Raw genomic sequence first — 23132 nt, 5'->3', positions numbered from 1 at the left:
TACTTATCAAAGGCTCAAATGGGCTACCTCATGTGTTTTTAGCTCTTACTGGAAAAGCAAAAGAGATCAAAAGGGATCTAAGAGAGCAGAGGGTGATCATGGATGGCTCTGTTCCATGGTCAGCCAACTTCCTAAATCTACTGCATACAATATTTAAACACAAATATATTTGCACAGGGCAAAACAGAGTAGCATGGATCTTTGGCACGCACAATGTATATAGACACAGGTTCTATACTTATTCACATCTTAAGCAGTACAACCAGCACATCTGCAAATGTTGTAAATTCAGGTACGTGTTGGCTCAAGATTATTTACTTCTCTTTCAGACAACAGACCACAGAGTAGTACACCAAATGACGTGGCAGGAAAAGGAAAAGCTACAGGAAGGATTTTACTTGATCCCATAAACCTTATTCTCATATGCAGGTTATGGTATCCAGCCTCTGTGCTTCACAGAGATGGAGACAATGACAGCGTAACATTCCATAAAGTGAACTATAACTATACATGAGGAGCAAATAACACATTTCAGGGATTTCACAGAATCAGATTTAAAATACAACTTTGTCTAATACAGGCAAACAGATTTGTGGGATTTTTAGGTTTGATTGTATGGCCACTGGAATGTTTGTTGGAAAATCAAGGAAAATCCACTAGGCTTGCTGACATTGTTGTATCTACATGCACAAAGCTTTATGTATCTTAATATTTAGTCCACTCTGTGTGAAATGGAGGGGACTGCAACGCAAAGGACAAAAGAAAGAAAACGTCCAATGGTGTGTACTAAAATGCAGCTTATAAAAAGACGAGAAATTAGTAAAATTCATAGAGTACAAAATGCTGAGAAAATGAAGATAGGAATACTGCTGGTGAATTTCAACTCAAGTCACAAATTGCACTTTGTGACATACTCCCTCCAAGACTTCATTACAGTCCAACTACGGACCTAGCTTGCAAAGTCTCAGGCCCATGAGAATGATATTTTGTGAGCATTAAACTCATTACAGAAACAAAACAGAATGAGAAAACACTCCAATATATTTTTTCTCATTTGCACCTGGGTTTGCTAGTATTTCTGCTGACTGCCTGCTTTGAACTGCAGAGGAATCACACAAGTTAATTGCATTTAGGAGACTTAAAAGTACCCATGACACCTTATTAGTGAGGTATGAAGATGGTTTCATCAGCTCAAGCACCCTATTCATGCCCTTTATCCCCCTCTTTTCCCCATTTCTGTAATATATAGAGGGATACCAAGAAATATGGAACAAACCTCAAATTAATCTAATGAGACAATTTGCAGAAATGACCCACTGAGGGGAAAAAAAAAAAAGAATCCTAGACAAACAAGTGATGAAGAGAAAACACAGAGAGGGGGAAATTTAAAATGTAGCATCATAAAAAATGAATGGTATGTTAGGGATTTCACACTGCTGTGCACTAGAGAAGATGAGTAGGCAACTAATTTATATACTGCTGTAACTGCAGAGGTTAGAACCAAGTATGGAGCTGATTTCTGACATTTCACACTCTCTTGTACATCTCCCCATATACACAGATTTAGTCCTTCATTTTACCTCAGGCAGTTTCCTACACATGGAGCAGTCAGCAGCCACTTAGGTTAATTTATAATGAGAACAGAATCATACATGCTGGTTTATTAGTCAATTTTCTAGACACTAACACTGTTCTAAAACTCCGTTCCAGGGCAATGATTGATGGAAATGTCAAGAATATGAAGTTAGCATTGGATAGGGAAACAAAGAAACAAACCATGAACTGATATAAAGAAGGCAACTCCAGGAAAACATGCCAAATTGTATTTTCTTATAGTGTCTGCAGCCAGTGCATCTACAGGCATTCTTGTGAAACTGGAATTATGTATCACCCAAGTAATGATGAACCCCAAAGAAATTATCTGCAATTTCACCACAACTGGTTCCTGTGGGCTGGGTCTCTGTATGCCCTCTCAGTGAACTCATGCCAGCTGATCCAACACGACTTGCATTGTTATTTCTAGGAAAATACTATCAAGACCATGCAAATTTTCCTGTGATCCTAAGCACTATGTCAACTGAGCATGGTTTGTACCAAGTCTCCATGCTAATATTAGATAATTTCAAGAGTCAGCAGAGTTATTTGTCTCATACAGAAAACACGCATGTGCTTAGGATGTACTAAAACATTACCTTGAAGATTATGTAAAGGTAGATGACTGTCCTGTACAGAATTATTAAGAGGATGGGCCTGCTAAAACACTTTTTGTTTTCTCAGTGATAGACTTCATTACAACAGCTATGCAATACAATGTCATTGTTCAGTTTCTCAGACAGAGGAACAATTTTACTTTTGTCATTTGTCCCACAGGACGCATTTGTTCATTCACTTGAATATGGAAAATACTGTTATTACAACATCACTCACATCATCAAGCTCTGCTAATTTTAAAGGTGATTCCATAAAACTTGTCCAAGAGAAGGCAGAACTAGCTTCCAATATTTAAGGGTAAACAAAATAATCAGAAAATTAGAAATTCATCTAATATATGGGTCTTTCACCCAAGAACATATGGGTTCAAATGCAAAGAGTGTCATTCCCATTTTTAAGCCTCTTTCTGTTCTGATACTAAAAGGAAAGCTTATCTTACCTGGTAATGAACTCTCTGTGTAGTAGAGGTTACTGACTGTAGGTCCTAGCAGGAGAATGAAAGACATGGCAGTGATGAAAAAGATTAAAGCAACAAGAAGAGCTGTTTGCAGTTCTATTATCTGAAGTGGCTGGGCAAACACAAATAATTTTGCAAATATTTTTCACTGGTTTTAAGCATATGAAACAAACTCCACAGAAAAGTCAGGGAAACTTAACCCAAAGTTTAGATTTGTATACATTTGGTCCAAAAAATAGTTTCAGAAAAAAAACCAAACAAAACCTTACACTGTATCTTTATTGTGGTAAAAAAATCTATTTGTTCTAAGAGAACTATCTAAATTAACAATATCAGTAACAAAATTAATGAAAATATAGTAAGACACTTTTGCAAATATTTCTGAGTGATTAATGCACTAAAGAAAACCACTGACAGTTCTCTCTATTTTAAGACAACCTCACTCCAAGGAGGTCATATCAGAATGATCCTGACATTTAACAGGGTTCAGGCTTCTAATTTATTTTAATAGAGATTCTGTCAGATAGTTATAGCACATGACACAGTCTACTAAAGAGCCTGGCCTGCACACCACTGCCCTCCAGCAGCATGCAAGTTGGCAGAGCCCAGTAAACCTTGGCATCTCTGCTCCCAGCAAGTGGGACAGAGCCAAATCAAGCACACACACAAAAATTAGTACAAACCCTGCAAAAGGTTGGAGAAACACAGCTTCTCCACAACCAGTATGGGTAATTCAACCAAAATACCTAGCTCTGATTTCTTCAAGGGTTGTACCTAAAACTGCCTGAACTCAGTGTGAGATCACATTTCTAATCTGATGAGATCATTGACATTATTATTTCTGTCATCATTATTATTATTATTATTACTATTATTATTTACTACAATTTTCTGTACTGGATACTTCAAATATGCACCACCTATGGTTTTATATTTGATAACAAGAGTTACACCCCAGGTCTGAATGTCCAAAAGTGCATTTGATGAAGGTAATCCTGGCTGAAATGCATAGAAGTGAAAACCTGAAGTGAGAAACTAAGGCTCACATTCAGACTGCATGTGCAGGGATCCAAAACTTATGGGAAGTCAGTAGCTCCCAAAGAGTTTAGTGGATGGGATGAGGTTCATAGTTCCTTCATGAATTAGACAACAACATAATTTAGGCAATTTATAACAATTATAAATTGTTATAAATGTAAATGCATAAATTCTTTATAAATGTAGCGTCCACAGACTTGTAAATATTATTGAAAGCTGTCACTAAGAGACTGAAAAAAAACCAGAGACAATACATTAATGAAAATCCATTAGTTTTATCATTAAAAGAGTTCACACTTAAAATTATTTAGGTAATGAAGAATTTAGAGTCTGCATTTCCTCTGTATTGTAGAATGAACTCTCATGAGACAAGGTGCTCGAGAATAAGAGCAAAACTATTGTTAGCTGCATGAACACCCATTTCTGTGTCTTTGGAAAGATCTAGTTGATATTTGCTGTGTTTAGTGGTGTCTCAGATTACTCAATGACAGCATTAGAGAACTATATTTGCATAATTAGACCCACTCAAATACCACAGTGTTTATCTTTGCATAACACACTTTCTAATCTATAATTTATGTAATTTCAACAAGGTATATGGGAAGTTCTAGTATTCCATTATAAATCAAGGAGAAGTAAACACACCCATCCACTTCAATTCTATTATCATTTAAAAGGAATCAGTATGATTTTTAATTGCCTGTCTAGTGAATATTTTCAGTACTTTTATTATCATATCTGAATTCTAGAATTTTGATTTCAACAGTAGGCAAATTGCAATACTCTTGATACATGATTGTTGCAATTATTAGGCCCCTGCTGAACTGAAAGAAGCATAAAATAGGCCTGTAAATGATACCTGAATTCACAAAAGCCTCACCTCTTGTAGACGGTCAATGTACATACGACAAGTCTCCAAGTCACAATCTCCTCGTACAACTATGATTCCTAGGGGAATGGCTGAAAAAAATCAAAAAACAAAGAAAAACCTCTTTCACTGAAGTCTCTTTAACTGTAACAGACTTGCAATGGTTTCCAACTGTTTTTTTAATATCCTCATGATTCTTTTTTACTATTTAAACCTTAACAGTTATGTAAAAACAAGAGCATATTATTCATCATTATTTTCACTCATTTATAATTATCAAATATCTCATTTTCAACCATCTTTCATTGTTTCATGAAAGAAGCTAAAACATATTCAGTTAAACTGTGTACTTCATTTTCAGATCTGAATATCAAATATTGTCTGCAAAACAAAGGGACATACCCCAGAACAAGTGTTATGGGAGAGACCCTTATACCTTGCAATAAGAGTGATATTTAATTCTCAGAACTCATAGTCTACAGATTTAAAGCAATGGAAGCCACAGCCTGATTTCAGGGAAAACTATCCAACACCAGGTTATTTTAATGTAAAGGTGCTTCTAAATCAAAACAGACATTATTCCACTTACACACAGAATTGACACATTTCCATATTTAGTCAGAAAAAAACAAACAGAAGATAACTTGTGAAAATACAGCAAAACCTTTCAGGTTAGGACAAAAGTTTTAATAACAGGAAATTGAGGTTTCCGCATTCATTCTGTTTTTAACACCAAAAAGAGTTCAAAGCAAAATAACAAAAAGAAAAATAAATAATAAAGAATACAATAAAAGAGAAAAAAGTAAGTCCACAAGAAAGCTACCAAGAGAGCTACCTACTAAGATCACGTTAAATAAAAAGAAAACAAGTGAAAACTCTTGAGTACCTGTATTTGTGAAAGCAAATCACTGAATTAAGTTATTTTTTTTCTCCCTGAAGGTTCTTTAATCAAATAATGGCCAAAAAATTTTGGAAGCAGCAGGAAAGATATTTAAATCTTCACATGAAATATTCCAGAAACAGAACAGACTATCAACTCATAAACAATTTTGATAACTGAATAATGCAGCAACATAAAATCACCAAGGTTTCTGAGATAAACAGAAAACACAACTGTGCTGCAACCCTTCCCGCTGTTGAAAAGAATTTGATTAAGCAGGAGAGATACTTAAATACTGACAAGATTTCATTCTGATATGAGAACAAGACAGTGCTAAAAGATATTGGGAAAGAGGCCTCTTATTTTTCCGGTCCACTGAGGCTTGAAGCACAAAAGGAGCTCAGTGGTTTCCAGGGAAAAGAGCTGGGGAGCACCTTTTGTAGTTGAGGCCACTGTGGACTTCAGAGGCCAGCACAGGGCTAAACAATGCTGCCAGAATTGTGTTTGGGAAGCAAATTGAACAGCAGAAGAGCTGTGGACCCAGGAAAACAGGAGGCAGGGAGAAAAATGCTGGAGTGTGAACAGGAACATAAAGAAGGAATAGGTGGGAAGGAAGAGGTCACACATCTCCTGAAACAACACAGACATCCAATAGTGATGACAATCCTCCTGCACATTTTCAGAAGGGCCAGGTGGAAACAGAGCTCATGGAGACCTCCCAGATTCTTTCACTACTGAACAGAGACTGAGAGACAAGAGTGTGGAAGGAGGGTCAGAAACAGGGCTTGCTTCATGCACTCCAGTGCTCTGGGTTACTGACTGATTCTCTTTGCTTAGTGTTTATTATTGTTCAACCTGCTTTGGCAGGAGCCCCTTAAGCTCTTTGCAGAGAGTTCTTAATGGCTATCTAGTTTCAATTGAGCAGATCCCTTTGCAGCCTTTACTGAAAGAAGTGTTTGTTAAATTCATTTATAGCACTAAAAACTGAATTTCAGCAGACACAGATACAACTCCAACAGCTACAGAGCACTAGGGAGTTACAGCACTGGCTCACAGATTGTCACCACAGATTTTGTCTCTCTTCTATGCGCTTAATGGGGACTAAAGCTTTGAACTGACAAAACACAGATAACAGAATTGGAATCCTTAACTATCATCATTCCTGAAAGACCAAAAGAGAAGAACCTTAAAACATTTGTAATTCTAAAAAAATTCACCAAAATGCCCAAGAAAAAAAAAACTAGCAAACAATAGATATCTTAGTGGTGATACTTTGTGAGTCTCATCTAATGATTGAAGAAGTAGTGATTCACAGCTTTAATTAATGTCATACTGGTTCTTAGGGGTCAAAGAACAGTTCTGAAAATCTGGGCTGTGTGACTTTGTCCTTAAAAAGAAAGGTGCTCCCTTAACTGTTTGGAAATCATGAATTAGCAAGATGTATGGCTTTTGGGATCAATGACTAGCTAAGAGGTAATGTCTGAGGTGGGTCTCAAGTGGTTCCATTCCATGCGGTTTATGGCCTTTGAAAAACCCTTGAAGTCATTACTGGATAACACCACAGGGTATGCTAATATGTTGCTTTCCAATTTTTGTTGTTTGTTTGTTGCTTGGTTGATTCCTTTTGCAAGAGCCATTTGGCTTTCAGCAAGGAAAATGTTCAGAGCCCTCATTTTTATCATAAACCACAATAAGCAATCAAAATGCACCACACAGTCAAGACTTGCAAAGTGCTTCACAATAGTTGCTGTTCTAAAACAAAAGCAAATGCTTAGTGACTGATAATGGGATAGAAACTCTGGGGTTCCTTCTCGTTCTACAAATAGTGCAATACCATGCAATAGAGGCAAAATGAGTTAATTTAGGATAAATCAGTTGAAGGCCAAGTCAACGTGCAAAGCAGACAATAACATTGTGGGCACTTAGATCCAGGACTACAGGAGCCTCTGCATTTGCTGTGTGGATGAGGATGTGGACAGTACAGAACTGGGCACAGGGATTACAGGATATGCCAGAAGAGAGGTGGGAGTGCAAACACATTAAGAGCATGGGCACTACAAAACAACTTTCCATGTACCCACACACTGTCCACTCCTGTGAATACACGGATAAACCCACACATGTGAATCTGCCAAAAATAAAGGATAGTCTCAGATCATGAGCCAAGCCACAGCACTCAAGTGCCAGATATTTTTCTCCTGAGGCGCCTGCTCTTCTGGCCACTTGCATCCATCTCCCAGTTCCTTTGTGCTCCCCAAATGATGAAAAAGGATTTTGTCCAGGCAGCTGTGATGAGCAGCAGTGCAAAAACCCCAGGAAATGAGACAGGCAAACAGTTGCTTCATAATCTGAACCAGTACCGCAGAAAGGTTTTTGTTCCTAGCAACACTAACCAAAATCAAGGACCAGCAGGAGGAGGTTTGGGCAGATACAGCAGTATGGCCAGCCTGGTGTTCTAATTAACTGCAAGATTAGGAGTGATTTCCTAAGTCCTCATGAAATTAGCTATGGAATTTATAAACAACAAACAAATCTTCCACCTATTAAGTGCCCATTATGCTGAATACCTAGAGCTAGGGAGCTCTTTAATAGTATTGAGGACACAAATGAAGGAAGCCAAAATACACTTATATATATTATAAAATTCAATTAACTTTCCTGTTTACTGTTAAAGAAAGGATTCAATTTGTGATCTTAATACCATGATTAACCCATTTAAATCCCAAACAAAACAGCCTTGAGACAGAACATTACAGTAGATGTGAATGCCAGGAAAACTCATTCTGATTCTGACATACCTCAGGGGACTGGGAAGATTAGACATTGGACTGTAAATGTTTAATGTAACAAATAAAGGATCCTCACTACTGAATGTCATAAGAATGCCATTTTCCTGAGGGGCTTCCACTGATATTAAGAATATGAAGGACCAAGTAAATTCATGGTAGAGAATTATAAGATATTCAGACATTTATAATAAGAGATTTGGCTTTCACGAGTATGGTTTTGATAAAACCAGTTTGTACTGAGTTTGTACAAAAGGATTTTTTTGCCACACAAATCGAAGTCATGTGTCTCTTCAGATCCCTTCTGCTTATTAAACTGAGAAAACCCAATTCTTCTTAGGTTCATTGGTTACTAGTTTTTTAGCCCACTTTCAAAATCCTCACATATAAGGAGGCAAAATACAGTAGAGGTTATCAGATTAAACCAGATCATGTTTGAAAAGGCAGTCATCCCCTCCAGTCTTTCAGTGATTTCTCCAATACCCTGCCAAAAGAGAAGCTGCCCAAGTCAAAGGAAGAGAGACCCTGTGCCAAACACAACACAAAGAGAAATGGATTATGGAAAAAAAATTTGAAGAGCTGGGAATTGAAACTGGCTGGGATATTGGGACTAAGAGCTGAGAGCAGAGATCTGGATAAACAACAAACAAGTATTTAGGGAAAAGAAAAAGAACAGGAACCTGAGCTGTGAGGTCTGCAGAGACAGACTAAGGCAGGAAGGATGTGTGTGGGATGAGTTATCCAAAGGGGACAACAGGACTGAAAAAGTAAGAGGAAATCAAATCAGAAAAGCACTAACAAAGCACACAAGTAGGATATGAACAGAAGAACATCACAGAAAAGCATGGGAAAGACAAACTACAGCGTGATTTCCTGGAAAGTATGAAAAGGATCTTAATATTCTTGCTTCTCCCTCCTTCTCTAAGGTCAATATCAATTTGTACCTATTTGAAATACTGCACATCTCTTCTAGTTTAAAGATGACAAACTTAACGCATGACAATTTTCCATTAGCTCAAAAGCCAGAGGACTGTACTGAATATGCCCTATGAGATGTCAAGACAATGTAGATTTAGATTAGATATTAGGAGGAAATTATCTACAATGAGAGTGGCAAGACACTGGAATGGGTTGCCCAGAGAAGTGGTAGATGTTCCATCCCTAGGAGAGTTCAAGGCCAGGGACTTTGAGCAGCCTACTCTAGTGAAAGTGGTCCCTGCCCATGACAGTGGGTTGGGGCTAGATAGTTTTTAAAGATCCCTTCCCACTCAAATCATTCTATGATTCTATAACTACATGAGATGAAATTTCAATGGCTTGGGTTTACTCCTTTCCCCAACCTCAGGCAATAACTATTTCCAATATTTCACACACTACTGACTTTTAATCCTCTTGCTTTCACTTTGCTGGGAGGCTTTAAACAATTCATTCAACCCCTCTCAGTTTCAGGTCTTATGAAATCACTGAGATGAAGTAATGCCTAAATTAGCTAATGTGTACACAACACATACTGACAAAGCAAAGTTGTTAGAGCAAGGTATTGACTTCTAAGCAGAGTGAAGTTAATGTTGTCTTTTATGGAATTTCTACCATGTGCCCAAAGAGAACTCCTGACGAATAGATGCCCATTGGTGCATCCTTTATAGGATGAAAGAGAAAGTTCGTAGCTGCACAACCTGCCTTGTCTAAATCCATCCAGCTCAGAGTTGCTTCCCAATATAAGCACACTTCCTTCATGGCTCATCAGGAAGTCTTCTGCTTCCTGCTGACTTTTATATTACATATTCAGGATATAAATACAAAGTCCTAAGTGCTGACTCTTTCTTACTTAGCTAGTTGCTCAAAATTACATGAGCTAATCTCCAAATTAGCTTCACCTGTGATATCCCTAAGTTTTAAAGAGTCAGAATGCCTTTGACAGAGCAAGGATTCTAAATGCATTTCTGGTATGAGGAAGCTACAGTACCACTGTACATGTACACATCACAATGATTCACTAGCTTGTCACTCTCTGTACCCCCATTATCTGATAAGAACTCCTAGGACAACCCCAAAACCCTAAGATAACCCACAGATATTAGAGGCACACATATTATAGACATTTAGCTACAGATAATCAGAGACAAGAATTCAAAGTTAAGATCCCATCATTGTTACAGCATCACACACACACACAGAGCAAGGAGGCTGCACAGAAAAGGATTGTTAGGTAACAGACCTAATGTCCAATCATTATACATATGGAACTAAATTTTCTCTTAAAATTTCTTCTGAGCCTAGTGTGCTATTTTACTCTAGAGGACATAAGGAGCAGCTGCTGCTGTGTAAAAGAAAGTGTGGTGTCATGGGGTAGCCTTACTTTTAAGACAGCTTGGAAAGAGAGGAAGTTGAAGCTGCTGGTGGCTGATGGGAGTTTTTCCTCTTGACCAATTATCAGTCATTTCCAAGAATTGACAGCAGATCTGACTATTAAAAAGTGAATTCAACTTGTAAACACCTCCTTAAGATGTACAGTCAGAGGTGCCTTGTTCTTTTTGGTTTCCGGCTTCTGAGAAGGTAACCAGGCTCTGTGGTAGCCTCCTCCACTCGCCCCCCCTCGGCCGAAGAAGGCCGCAGAGGGCTAGAGGGAAGTGGGGGGGAGGAGAGGGAAGCAGAGCCTGGCAGCTTGGTTTAGTTTTCAGTTTCTGCTGCTGGACTGAAACCTGACACCATGAACTCTTGCAGCTTTTCTAAAGCTTTTAATTCTTTTACTACCTGGATAAACAAACAGATTACTCCTTTTTCTCAGAAAAGACAGAGAACGAGAGAGACAATCAACATGCAGAAGACATCATAGAACCACCGAAAACAGTGAAGAAAAGAGTTAAGTTTAAATAAGAAAGAGGGAATAAGGAGATGCATACAGCTGAAATATCTTTCTGTTACAGCTCTGGAGATGGACAATAGTAGTTTAAAAGGCTCCTTTAATTCATGACTAGAGTATGGGAGGAATAGAGCATTCAAAGTGTGGACTTTAGAGAAAAGGAGAGAGTGGTTGTGATACTGTGGGTTGCTGGAAATGGGTAAAGTGAAGATTTTGAAGCCTTGAGGGGGCAAGGGAAAAGCTGTTTTCCAAGAAGGCTCACAGAAACACATGAAGAGGACTTCTACCTTTGAATACTTATCCTTAAAATGGCATCCCTAGACTCATTGACCCATGCACACCTCGGAGTGATGTGAAATGGGAGGAGTGAACTCTAAAAACTCCATAGATTAGCAGAAAGAGACTTCTGATTCTCTACAAAGACTGATGAAAAGACTCTAGCAAGAAATTGAGACTATTTTTGACCACCAAAGTTCTAAAGTTTTTGTCTCTATGTTATGTGTACAAAAAAAATGGTCAAGTAGTGAAAGATAAAAGGGTTTTCTGAAAGTTTATTCTGGTGTTCTTATTCTTGTAGTTTGTTAATAAACTGTCTTTATTCCTTTTAAGTTTTAAGCCTGTTTTGCTCTGATTCTAATCCATATCTCACAGCAAAAAATAAGTAATTTTTTAGTTACTGGTTTAAAACCACAACATGTGGGAAACCCAGAGCTGATACAGGGCCGAGAGTTATTTCTGATACTGTCATCACTACAATCGGGTAAATTAAATTCTGTCCACCTAGAAACAACAGTCCAGCTCATTTCTTGAGTAAGATAATCTTAGTTATGGTCATTGCAATGTACAGCTTTCATACTGGCCAGGGATGGTGATGTTTGTGACTAAAGTTACAAGTGCTTAGGACATGAATAAGGAGGTGTTAGAAGAGACAACTACATTTGTAGTGAAGAACATTACAACATAACTAAAATGCCAACATACATCCCTTTCTTAAAATGCTGCATGAAAGCATTCATCCTCTTCATTGAAGGATCAATAAGCATCCTCTGTACCATCATTAATCATCCCCCACACAATGCTGAGATGCTGACAGAAGAAAAGAAGGAGCAAGGGGAGGGAAGAAAAGGACAATTCAGAAACAGCATCTTGGTAAAATGCCAGCTGCATTGACAAGAAAAGTAGAAAACAACAGAAGGAGTATGAGCTAAGGACAGTCATGCCCTTCAAAGGACAAAATGACATGCTTTAATTGTTCTGGAGGCTTTCAAAATGAGGTGTCTACCTCCAGCAGAGTGAAGATTAATCTTCATGGAACAGTTTGTATCATGAGCTCCTCTATGTTGGGAAGTGCAATCTTAGGCAAAATAGGTTTGATAGATTCAAATGAGTATTTCAAGCAAACAAGGGGATTAATGTATTTACTGTGAGTTAAAATGATCCAGATTATTACACTGAGGTCAGAGCTTTCAAAACTATTATGGAGACATGTAACAGGCAAAAACCATAATAGGTTCTTTGCTATTTTTCCTTCAGGGATAACTCCTTATTAATGGGCTTCCTTTTCCTGTCCAGATTGCTATGAGATTCTGCTTTGTTCTCAAGTTATTTAGGGAGGTCAAAATGTTTTTAATCCTTGTGGATGGATATTAAGTGTAGTGTTCTATATTCAGTTGTAGGTATTCTGCCAAAGCCTGAACAAGCACATAAACATGGTCTCCTGCAAGCATCTAATGAGACACCCATACACACAAAAGCTACAGTCCTGCAGGACACCAGCACCTCTTCAGTAACAGCTTCCCAGTAAAAGAGGCATTTGAAGTTATACAAACAGAGAAGCAGGCTTATGACCACCAGTGTATAGTGCAAGTTACATGCCATCTCACAGGACATTGTTACTGCAAAGGCTAAGGTGAAGTGTCTTTCCTGGTTTCTTTTAGGATAGTAGGGATATTTTTATTGTATTTTTCTTGTATTTCTTGTGTTCTTACAGTAAGTAACAACAGTAATGCACAAGCATTTCTGGGACAATTAAAGGACAGCTGGTAGGAAAAACAACTCAATGAAAAATATCTAGGGAGAACAGTCCAGTCCAACTATGTTATATTATCAAGGTGGACATGCATTAACTTCAAAAAGACAAAAGGGTTTTATTACAAATGACCCACCACTGTCCAAAAGCAATCATTTTAACTCTTGATGAATAAACGTCTGTTTTTTGAATGATAAACTCTTAAGCACATTCCTAGTGAGTGATCAAATCCATATGAAATCCAAAATGAAGATGTTAGATCAGCTGCTGGCATTTTCTTATGATGTTAACATTATGAATTTTGGCAGGTGACAAATGACATAAATACACGGTTACCACTGCAGTAACAATAGTGTAAGAAGTTGTGTATTTTGTGTCAGAACATGTAATGGTTCCTAAGTACAAAATACATGCTGACTACAGACACAGAAAATTTCTATGCATAGTAAGGATGGATGAGGATAGTTCTCAGATGGGAAACCCTCAGCTGAATCAAGTTGTTTTTGACAGTATTGGGGAGCTGTGTTCAATGTGGCCTGAAATCTACTCAATGTCAAACTCAATTTAAACTTGAAGCAAGTTCTCCTCCAATGGGGTATAACCCTGATCCTGTTAAAATTCTTCTCAGCCCAATGAAGAAGGCTTTGATTGCTTTAAATATGACCAAAGTCCACTAACTTCACTTAAGGCTGTCAAGACCTATATTAAATTTGAGCCATTTCAATTCTTTTGTTGTAAGGAGAGACAGTAGATTGAGGAGGGGTGGGTCTGCAAGAGTGAAATGGAAACAGTTTCACTATTCCAACAATAAGATAAGCAAACCAATTGAAAGGATTGTCATCCTGTAATTACCAGAGCACTCTGTATTGCAGAGGGAACTGAAGCTCTGTTGCGCAACAGTCATGCTTGTAATTTAATATGAATAATGAGCCAGATGCATAACAAGGCTATTAAATTGTTATCACAAGCAGCCCTGTCCCTCATTGATTAATGACTCTGTGTGTCACCAAGGAAAGGAATTCCATTTTTAAGTGCAGATTGTCATCATCAGTGTTGCCAAAGCAACCACTGTCTGCTTTTGACTTACCCCTAAACACGGCAATTAAACCATTACAGGAGGAAACAAAACAGTGATTATTCTCTGAAACGGAAAACTGAAGGCTGGTAAAGAATAAGGGTCTGGGGAACCCAGATTTGCTCCCCAAGATAAATGTACCTGTGTAAGAACCGTGTTCCAGGTCAGTGCACATTCTCAATATCAAATATATCATGGTCTCCCACTCAGTTTGAAATCTGGTGCTAATCATAAAATCTGGTACAGTTCCATATGCTAGATACCAGCAGAACCAACAGAAAGACATGAATAAAAATACCCTGTGTGAAAACCACTTATTTTACAGTAAATATAATCATAGGACAGAAACATAGTTAAATAAGAAGGCAGGTGCAATCTCTATACATGATCTTTATAGAGGCTAGTTATATAGAGAGAGCACATTTGTACATACGCACATATAGATGAGCATACTCTCTACACTAGTCATCCAAAAATGTGTGCTTGACTCTGTGTTTGGGATTCTTTTGTTATTTTGGGGGTAAGGGTTTGTTTTGGTCAATGTAAGATTTGTATGGAATGTTTTACCAAAAGCAGCTACTATCTGGCTTCTTCCAACTTACAAGCTTCCCGCAGTTTTTCCTTGTCGTAATGTAGCCCCTCGTATTCTTGTAAATTAATCCTGTTCACTCTGATCCGCAGGCGATCTGGGATGGAATGAGGACTGTAAGAAAAGGAGAAAGCTTCTTAGATAAAGCATTCCCTGGAAGAGCAAAGGAAAACAGGAAATGAAGGGATTTCGATCTTCTCTGAAAGAAGAAAACGAACCAGCCTTTTCAAAAGTGGGACAGATCCTCACAGGCTTATTCCTGCATTTAAAATTATGACTTTCTACTGCACAACAGCATAGACATTACACCTTAAATAATAAGCAAGATCAAGAATCCAATTTGTTGATTGTGTGACCTGAAACTGTAAAGATTTTTTCTGAGTTCTTACACCCCGATGTAGCTACCCTGCCCTCCTCCAGTTCAACTTCGTGTACATTCTTAGAGCCCTACCATAGCCAGTAGACAGATCTGCCAACTTGAATTTCAAGACACAGAAAGATGCTTCTTGGGAAGTATCTCAGGACAACCTCTGCCCATGAGAGCATCCACACCACATTACTGAAGGATCTTGATCCAGCATCTCAGGCCTGAGAAACAGTCAACAAAAATGTGGCTAAGAACTGGATTTCTAAAGTGGTGAGTCTAATACTCAGAACCCAGAAGGACTTTTAAAAGCAAGTAGCAGTATGGCAAGCTATCTTTTACAGATTTCAGTCTGATTTAGATACCTCAACTATTGATAATTTTGAAAGACTCAGTAGGTCAGTATCTAGAAATTTAAGTGGTCCTGTATTGATAGAAATTTGTCCAGAAAAGTTTTCTTTTTCATGTCACACTAGCTTTTACCTTAATGTAGCCTATTATTTGATTTGTTAAGTTTAGCTGGATGCTATGCAAATTAATTTAGCCACACTTGCATCTTCCACTTTTAAAGAAAGACAGACAATCTGTGTTATATAACACACATAGCAAATGTCTGTCCAATAGGAACTTAGCCCCAGGTCAGTTAGAAGTAGATTACTCATTCTGTGCTTTTACCAAAAGACTGTCTATATTTTCTGTTTTAATCTTGTTAGTAACAGGACTCTGTCTACAGTAATATTGAGTAATACATACTGCCTTTTGAAAATCATAATGCTGCATACTATCATAAATATACTATATTATTTACCTACATAATAGGTTTGCTTCTTTGTCTCAGTTTCAAACTATTTGACTTTTGCACTGCTCATGAAAGACAAGGCACATCTCACAAATGTTACCTGCATTACCTATCTTTAAACATTGGTTCAAATGTGAATTTTCTTCACTAATGTCATCAGTTAATCAGTGGTAGACATGTCCTATCACAATGGGCCTCATTTCAAACTCATTATCACAATGAATAATCTGAATATTTCATGAAAGCAGGAGAGGAAAGACAGGGAAACAGGATGACCTCACACCAACATCTGCCACACCTTGGCTAATTGTCTCTCTTCCAACCTACCTGTGAGAACAGGATGGTGTTTGGACACCAAGGGGAGAGAAAGACAACACTGACTTCTGTAGATATGCTGACTCACTACCTAATGCCATGTAAGGAAGAAAAACAAATGTTATTTCTTAGCTTGAAGCGGATGGAAACCTATTGCATGCGTAGTATCACCTTCTGAGTCAAATTAATCCTTTCACCTGAAAAGAAGTGAACAAGATCTTTTTCTTTGCTCGGAGCTGAAGGAAGAAGAATATCTAAAATGAAGTGCAAATCTAGAATATATTTTTTTCTTCCAGGAACCACACACACTCTCCAAACTTCTCTTTTAATTAGAAAATGTTTAAGAGGACACTTCCCATGCTTTTGCAAAAACTAAAATTTTTGATTATAGGCACATTATATATCTCTGACTTTGCTTCTGCAGGAGCAACAAGCACACCATCTAAAATGTGACGTATTTTCTGAGGAGAAATAGGAGCAGGTCTAGTGTAGGAGGCCAAGTACCAGAATTTGATATTCTGTTCCACCCTCCTCTCACACCATTTTTATAAAGATAGGCTAAAACCACTATGTAAACAGGTTGTGTGCTAAAACATACAACTGGGGAGGAACAGAACTTGGCCTCTTGTCCATTTAAAAACTTTAGTTATCTTAGTGAAAAAAGTGTAACCTTGGAAACAGTAGCTTTCCACAGAAAATGAACTATTATCAGAAATAACAATGCCAGGAGTTCTTTTCTATGGGGTAGAGATTTATACACTCAGTGAGATCCAGTCACAAGTAGCATATTCATAATAATATATGTATAATATATGTATAAACATATATACACGTTCCTAAAAATGTGTGTGTATTGACATATACACAAAAGAGACATTTATTCAATAACTGAAGCTGCATGGTTTTGTTCATCAGTTCTTTGCAAACACTCTTTGTTCTCTTAGAATAATTATTGGCTGACACATTTTGTCACTAAGTTTTATTACCTATTCAAAATAAATTTGATTCTAAAACTCACTATTTGAATATTCACTTCTAGTGCTATCAGACTAGCAATTGACACCAGGGTATATTGTCCTCATCCATCAAACTAATTAACTCATTCATTCACAGAACTCCATTTAACACAGCTGAGCAAAATATTTCCACTATCAACAGTACTGCAGTCCTCACAGACACTGCATCATAATCCATATTATTATACAAATAGATCACTTTGTCTTTGTTCAGACATACTCAGTATACCCAGGAACCAGAAAGATTAAATACATAAGCATGTCCACGTAAAAGCAAATAACAGGGTGATGAATGTCACTGAACACAAACATTACTGCAGTATTAATAGAAATAGATGTCTCTGAATGCTGTGTAAAACAATTTGCTCAACCACGAGGAGAGGAAGAAAAGCTTTCCACATAAAGCAGCAATTTATAAATAAATTTGGGGAGACTGCTGTACTTTAATTCAACCTAAAATATTTAAATTACTTACCTTTTGCCAATTATTTTTTTAAATGGTGTATTACATAGTCAACAAAAAGAATTGAATGTTCGGATGAATGAAGTCCATTACCTCCTAAGGAATCTAATTAAGAATGCCTTCCACAAACACATCAATCCACAGAATTAAATCCTAAATGTTATTTGCCTCATGAGGATGTAAATAAAGATTGGGGTCAACCAAAACATTATTTTTGTTCATGTTTATTATTTATAATTGTTTCATCTAAACATAAACTTAAATATGAATCTTCTCCAAGATCCTTCACCTAGAAAACACACTCGGCTCTTGATGAAGTCATGACTTCCTCCTCTCACCCCTATTAATCATCCAGCAACAAGTGAGAGGATGCCAGACAGCTCACTTGGAGCACAGCTGGTTTTCCTAGGAAAGGTGCTCCTGCCTCCAGTCACCCAGGGAAGAACACAGGCAGAGCAGGCTTGGGTCCTGCCCAAGCCTGGCACTCCTGCAGAGCAACTGGTTACGCTTCTGCCATGCCACCAGCTTGATTAAGCTGGGAAGACAGACTTGTAAATTATAAATACCCCAGTCCCTATATCAATTATTTATGAACCCAGTGAACCATTTCTTATGCTTCATGTCTCTGCAGAGAAAGGAATAATAAGAAAAAACAGTCCAACAAGTCTACATAATCCCATGACAAATTTCAGATAGATCTTCTAGAATACAGCTCACTTCATCCTACACACAGATTTTAACATGATTCAGTAAACAGAAAAGGAAATCTACTTCCCCCCATACAAAATACTTGAGTGAAAAAAAAAAAGATCAGTTCTCTAGGGGGTGTTTGCAGTGACAATGAATGATTAATGAATTACCTGTCTCCTAGAGAAGAAATAAACATGAAAAATTAATTAAGTCTTACAGTGTTTAGAACAATTGGAAAGAGGAAAGCTTAGGCAAAAGAGAAAAATGAATTCACCTTACTTTCGAGATCATACTGACAGATCTTGGAAATGATACATTAAAAATAAGATTCTGACAGCATCTATCTACTTAAAACATAAGAACTGCCACAACAGAGCAGATTCATTCAGTCTATTCTATGGACAAATTTTAGTGTTTCACAAAAGTTCACTATTTTAAGGTAAAGCTCTAGCTATGCTCTTTACCTAAAAGAAAAAAATACCCTTGAAATTATAAGCTCTAGGACAAATTTTTTTCTTTCATTTGGGAATCTGAGCTAGATGAGCAGCCATGTCATAAAATGCTGGGCCAAAGTACAGTCCCCTTGGTTAGGAGAAGCATTGGAAAGAAAAGATAAACCTCAGAGATGGGATGAGAATTTCATGATAGAACAAAATAGTATAATAGTAATAAATACGGTAACAATAATAATTGTAGCTATAAGTGGGGGGTAGAGACAGTTTCAAACATGAGAGAAAAAAGTGTTGCATGCTACAACTTCTCACCATGCAGCATATACTCAAACAGCAGTCAGACCCCTCCCAGGTAACTCCTCCAGTTTACATCCCAGGCATGACCCTCTCTGGTGTGTTTGTGCCAGCTTACCTGGCCTCGCTCCCTCCCAGCTTTGAGTGCAGCTCCTCAGCAGCAGAGTGTGAGACACTGAAAAGTCCTTTACTTGGGATAAACACTACTTAGCAACAGCCAAAACATTATTCTTGCCATAAATCCAAAAAAACAGTTCTGTACAGCTACCAGGGAGAAAATTAGCCATGTCGCAGCCAAACTCAGGACATATGTGTTATCCCAGATATGCCAAGTGAACCCAACTAAATTCTTTGGCACTTCATTATCTCACAATTGCTTCAGCAAATACACTTTGCTTTGTAGAGGCTAGACTCACACAGGTACTTAAAGTACAGACACATACTGAAGTTCCCAGTAGAATCCTGGTACTTGCTTTTCTTCTCCTGAATGCTAGCTGTGGATCTCTCACACTTTGCCCTTCTAAGTACAGTGGGTTCTCCATAAGTAATAATCCCTTTAAACAGAATTATAGAATTTTTTGGGTTGGAAGAGACCTCAAAGATCACTTATTTCCAGCTCCCCTGCCATGGGCAGAGATACCTTTCACAAGACCAGGTTGTTCAAAACCCCATCCAACTTGGTCTTGAACACCTCCAGGGATGGGGCACCACAACCTCTCTGGGCAACCTGTTCCAGTACCTCACCATAAAGAATATCTTCATAATATCTAATCCAAACCTACATTTTTTCAGGTTGAAATGATTCCACTTGTTATTACATGTGCTTGTAAATGGTCCCCCTCTCCATATTTCTTGTAGGCTCCCTTCAGGTACTGGAAGGCCACAATTAAGTTACCCCAATGCCTTCTCTTCTCCAGGTTGAGCAATCCCAACTCTTTCAGCCTTTCCTCATAGGAGAGGTGTACAATCCTTGTAATCGCCTTGGGGTCCTTCCACTGAGCTCACTCCAAAGGTCAGCATCCTTCCCGTGGTGGGGACTCTGAAGCTGGGTGCAGCACTGCAGGTGAGGTCTCCCAAGAGCAGAACAGAGGGGCAGAATCACCTCCGTTGACATGCTGGCCACGCTGCTTTGGATGCAGCCCAAGATATGGCTGGCCCTCTGGGCTGCCAGAGAACATGGGACGAAACCCATGTTCAGAAACCCACATGTTACACAGGAAAAATTGATGAAGAAACTGTGTGAGACTCAATGCCCTATAAATCTTCAGAAAAAAAGGAGAAGATGCATTTGAAGAATAGCTCACTTTCTACCACTTTCTCCGTTACACCTTGCCTCCTACTGTTCCTTATTAAACTCTCCTCTTATAGACAGTAACCGTATTCAGCCTAAGAAAGTTGATTCTGTTTGGAATTTGGATCTCTAAAAGCAAAACCATTATTTTCTATTACCCTTTTGTTATTCACACAGGTTTTATACACATACTCTGCTGCAATCATTACCACATAAACTCCATAAATGAATAGTATTTACAATATTACTAGATATTTGTGATATTTGTATTTTCATTTATGCAGATTTTATTATTACTATTTTTATTTATGCAGATTTTGTAGTTTAAAAAACAATTACAGCCTACCTATAGTGTTTATTCCACTTGCAGAAGGACTGTAAGAACTACACAAGTAGATATTTAATTTTTAATGGTAATTTTTTCAGCATTCCTTTGCATCAACCAAACAAGACAATGTTTATCTTCTCAGCTCCGAACATCCAGCAGGAAAATGGAAGTTTTTACCTTCCTTCTAAAAGACCCTCAAAAATACAGCACTTGTGTTTACCTGCATACCTTGTATGAGCATTTGCAATGCATCACACTACAGTTCTACTGTCTCTGCAAAAATACACCATATGAGCCTAATAAATTGGCTGCCCCAAATTCCCATGCATCTCCTGAAACAGAAATCCTGACATTTATCTAAGACAGGCTGTATACATCACCAGGTCTCAGTAGGATCTGCCCTGCTGTTCAGTAGTAACTGGAACTCATTCCATGTTGTTCAACAAAAAAAACAAAGGAATATTTGAATCTCAAAGCCATCATAATCCAAATCAAATTTCCCTGTTACCTCATGGGTTCTTACTTTAATTTTCCAGACAGATTAATTGGCAGCCCCAGTGCAGCAGCATGTTTAATCTATTTTTACAGATTTTAAGATACAGAACATCTTTGACTTTCAAATTAGTTTGGGGCTTGCAAATCTTTCTCTCCCTGCTTTATTCTGACAGCTGATATAAAATGGGACATTAAAATGAACTACATCAAAACTTGGAGGTCATTTTCCAAGGGGTATCCCTGAGCCTGGAAATAGTATTCATTCTCCTAGACACACAGCTCAATGCTCTGTTTAAGAAATAAAGGTTACCTCAACTTTTTTCTAGAGGTTGATTTAGATGCTGACTTGGTGAGACAAATTGGTTTCATTATGCTTCTCAGCAGAATGCAGCAAACTGGACCCAGAGAAAAGACACACCAAACTGGAAGTCTTTCCTTGTTTGCAAAATAACAATGAAGTACTTGCAGCCTTCTGAAATCTCAGAGAATGACAGAATGGTTGAAGCTGGAAGAAACCTCTAGAGGTCATCTGCTGCAAACCCCTGCTCAAGCAGGCTAGAGCAGACTGTCCAGGACCATGTCCACGCAGGGTCTGATCATGACTAAAGATGAAGATTCCACAGCCTTGCCTTTTGGCAATCTGTGCCAATGCTCTGTCAATTTTATGATAAAATGCGTTTTTCCTCATGTTCAAAGGAAACCTCCTTTGTTGTATTGAAAAGATCTCAATACTTTTGAGGAATGGTGCCTGGCATTAAACTTCAGATGTGCCTGTTGCTATGGATGTCTGGGGAGCTGGCTCATGGCTGAACCTGGTCACCATCACCACACCTGCTCACCTTACTTGGTTACTGTGGAAGTGTGCCCTTCCTGGCAAGATCCTGTGCCCATCAGTCATGCTGTCATCTGATCTTCCCATTTGTCACTGGATTTTACTGCCCCATCTCTCGGCTGAATGATACAGGGTAATAACAACAGGCTGTGGAATTTATAGAATAGAAAAAAGCCAGATACTCACACAGTGAAGGAATCAGGGGGAGCCGAGACTCTCCTCAGGTCAGCAGACTGCACTTTATGGATACTATAAGGCAGCAGGAAATGAGTGGCCAGGAGAAAAACGGCACATGGTGAGGACAGACAAGGAAAAAAGGTGAGAGAGAGAGAGAAAGAGTGGAAGAGAAGAAAGAAAGAGAAAGACACACAACATTTAAACAGAAACAAAAGGAATGTGTCACATAAAAGTCGAATGAAGGGACATGCAGAGCTCTGAGTTCACACCAGGAAGCCAAGAGCAACTGAAGACATGCAAATGGAGAAAATCACTGCTATGTGCCACACAGGAGCTTTCTAACGACACAAGTGAGGACCAGTGACAAGCTGGCACATAAGTGTACAAGGAAGACAAGGGACCCCAGAATTTCTTCCACTGGCATTGAAAAATTTCAAAGCAACAGACTTGGAAGCAGGTCCAGAAATGCAAACATTGAAGCTGAGATCCAGACGGATGGAATTGTCTCCAAGGGCTGACCATCTCTAATTACTGTTTAAGAAAAAAATACCCTTACTGAAGATTTTGTATCCACAATGACAAGTTGCTGTTTCCATTCCTCTTTCTCATACCTTAGGAAAACTTGTATTTTATATGTAGTGACTCACAATATTAATTTGCCTGCTTTATATTAAGTGTTTATATTCAAATTCCCCCTTTCTATTTCTTGAATGTATCAAATACGTTTTATCTAAAAGCTCTTCCCTCTTCTTTCTCTTCCATTACACAGGATGCTCTTCCTCAACCCAAACTAAAAGTCAGTGAGAGCAAAATATGTTTT

The 23132-nt window shown here is 38.2% G+C and overlaps 1 protein-coding gene across 2 annotated transcripts in view; it reads right to left on the bottom strand.

Moving 5' to 3' along the window:
- The window catches only part of LOC131572700 (diacylglycerol kinase iota-like), a 100318-nt gene that overhangs the window by 49023 nt on the left and 28163 nt on the right, over positions 1 to 23132 (bottom strand). Inside the window, exons 14-17 of one of the 2 annotated variants that reach the window (XM_058825978.1) lie at positions 22322 to 22384; positions 14810 to 14910; positions 4587 to 4666; positions 2651 to 2695 (exon numbers count right to left, since the gene is read on the bottom strand). In XM_058825978.1, the coding sequence (XP_058681961.1) occupies positions 2651 to 2695; positions 4587 to 4666; positions 14810 to 14910; positions 22322 to 22384 (289 nt within the window). The remainder of the gene's footprint in view (positions 1 to 2650; positions 2696 to 4586; positions 4667 to 14809; positions 14911 to 22321; positions 22385 to 23132) is intronic. The other variant, XM_058825979.1, reaches the window with a different exon arrangement.

This window comes from Poecile atricapillus, chromosome Z, assembly GCF_030490865.1.
Source record: "Poecile atricapillus isolate bPoeAtr1 chromosome Z, bPoeAtr1.hap1, whole genome shotgun sequence".
Classification (NCBI taxonomy): Eukaryota; Metazoa; Chordata; class Aves; order Passeriformes; family Paridae; genus Poecile; species Poecile atricapillus.
The sequence above is the reverse complement of the archived record's forward strand: the minus strand, read 5'-3'. Positions and strand labels throughout refer to the sequence as shown.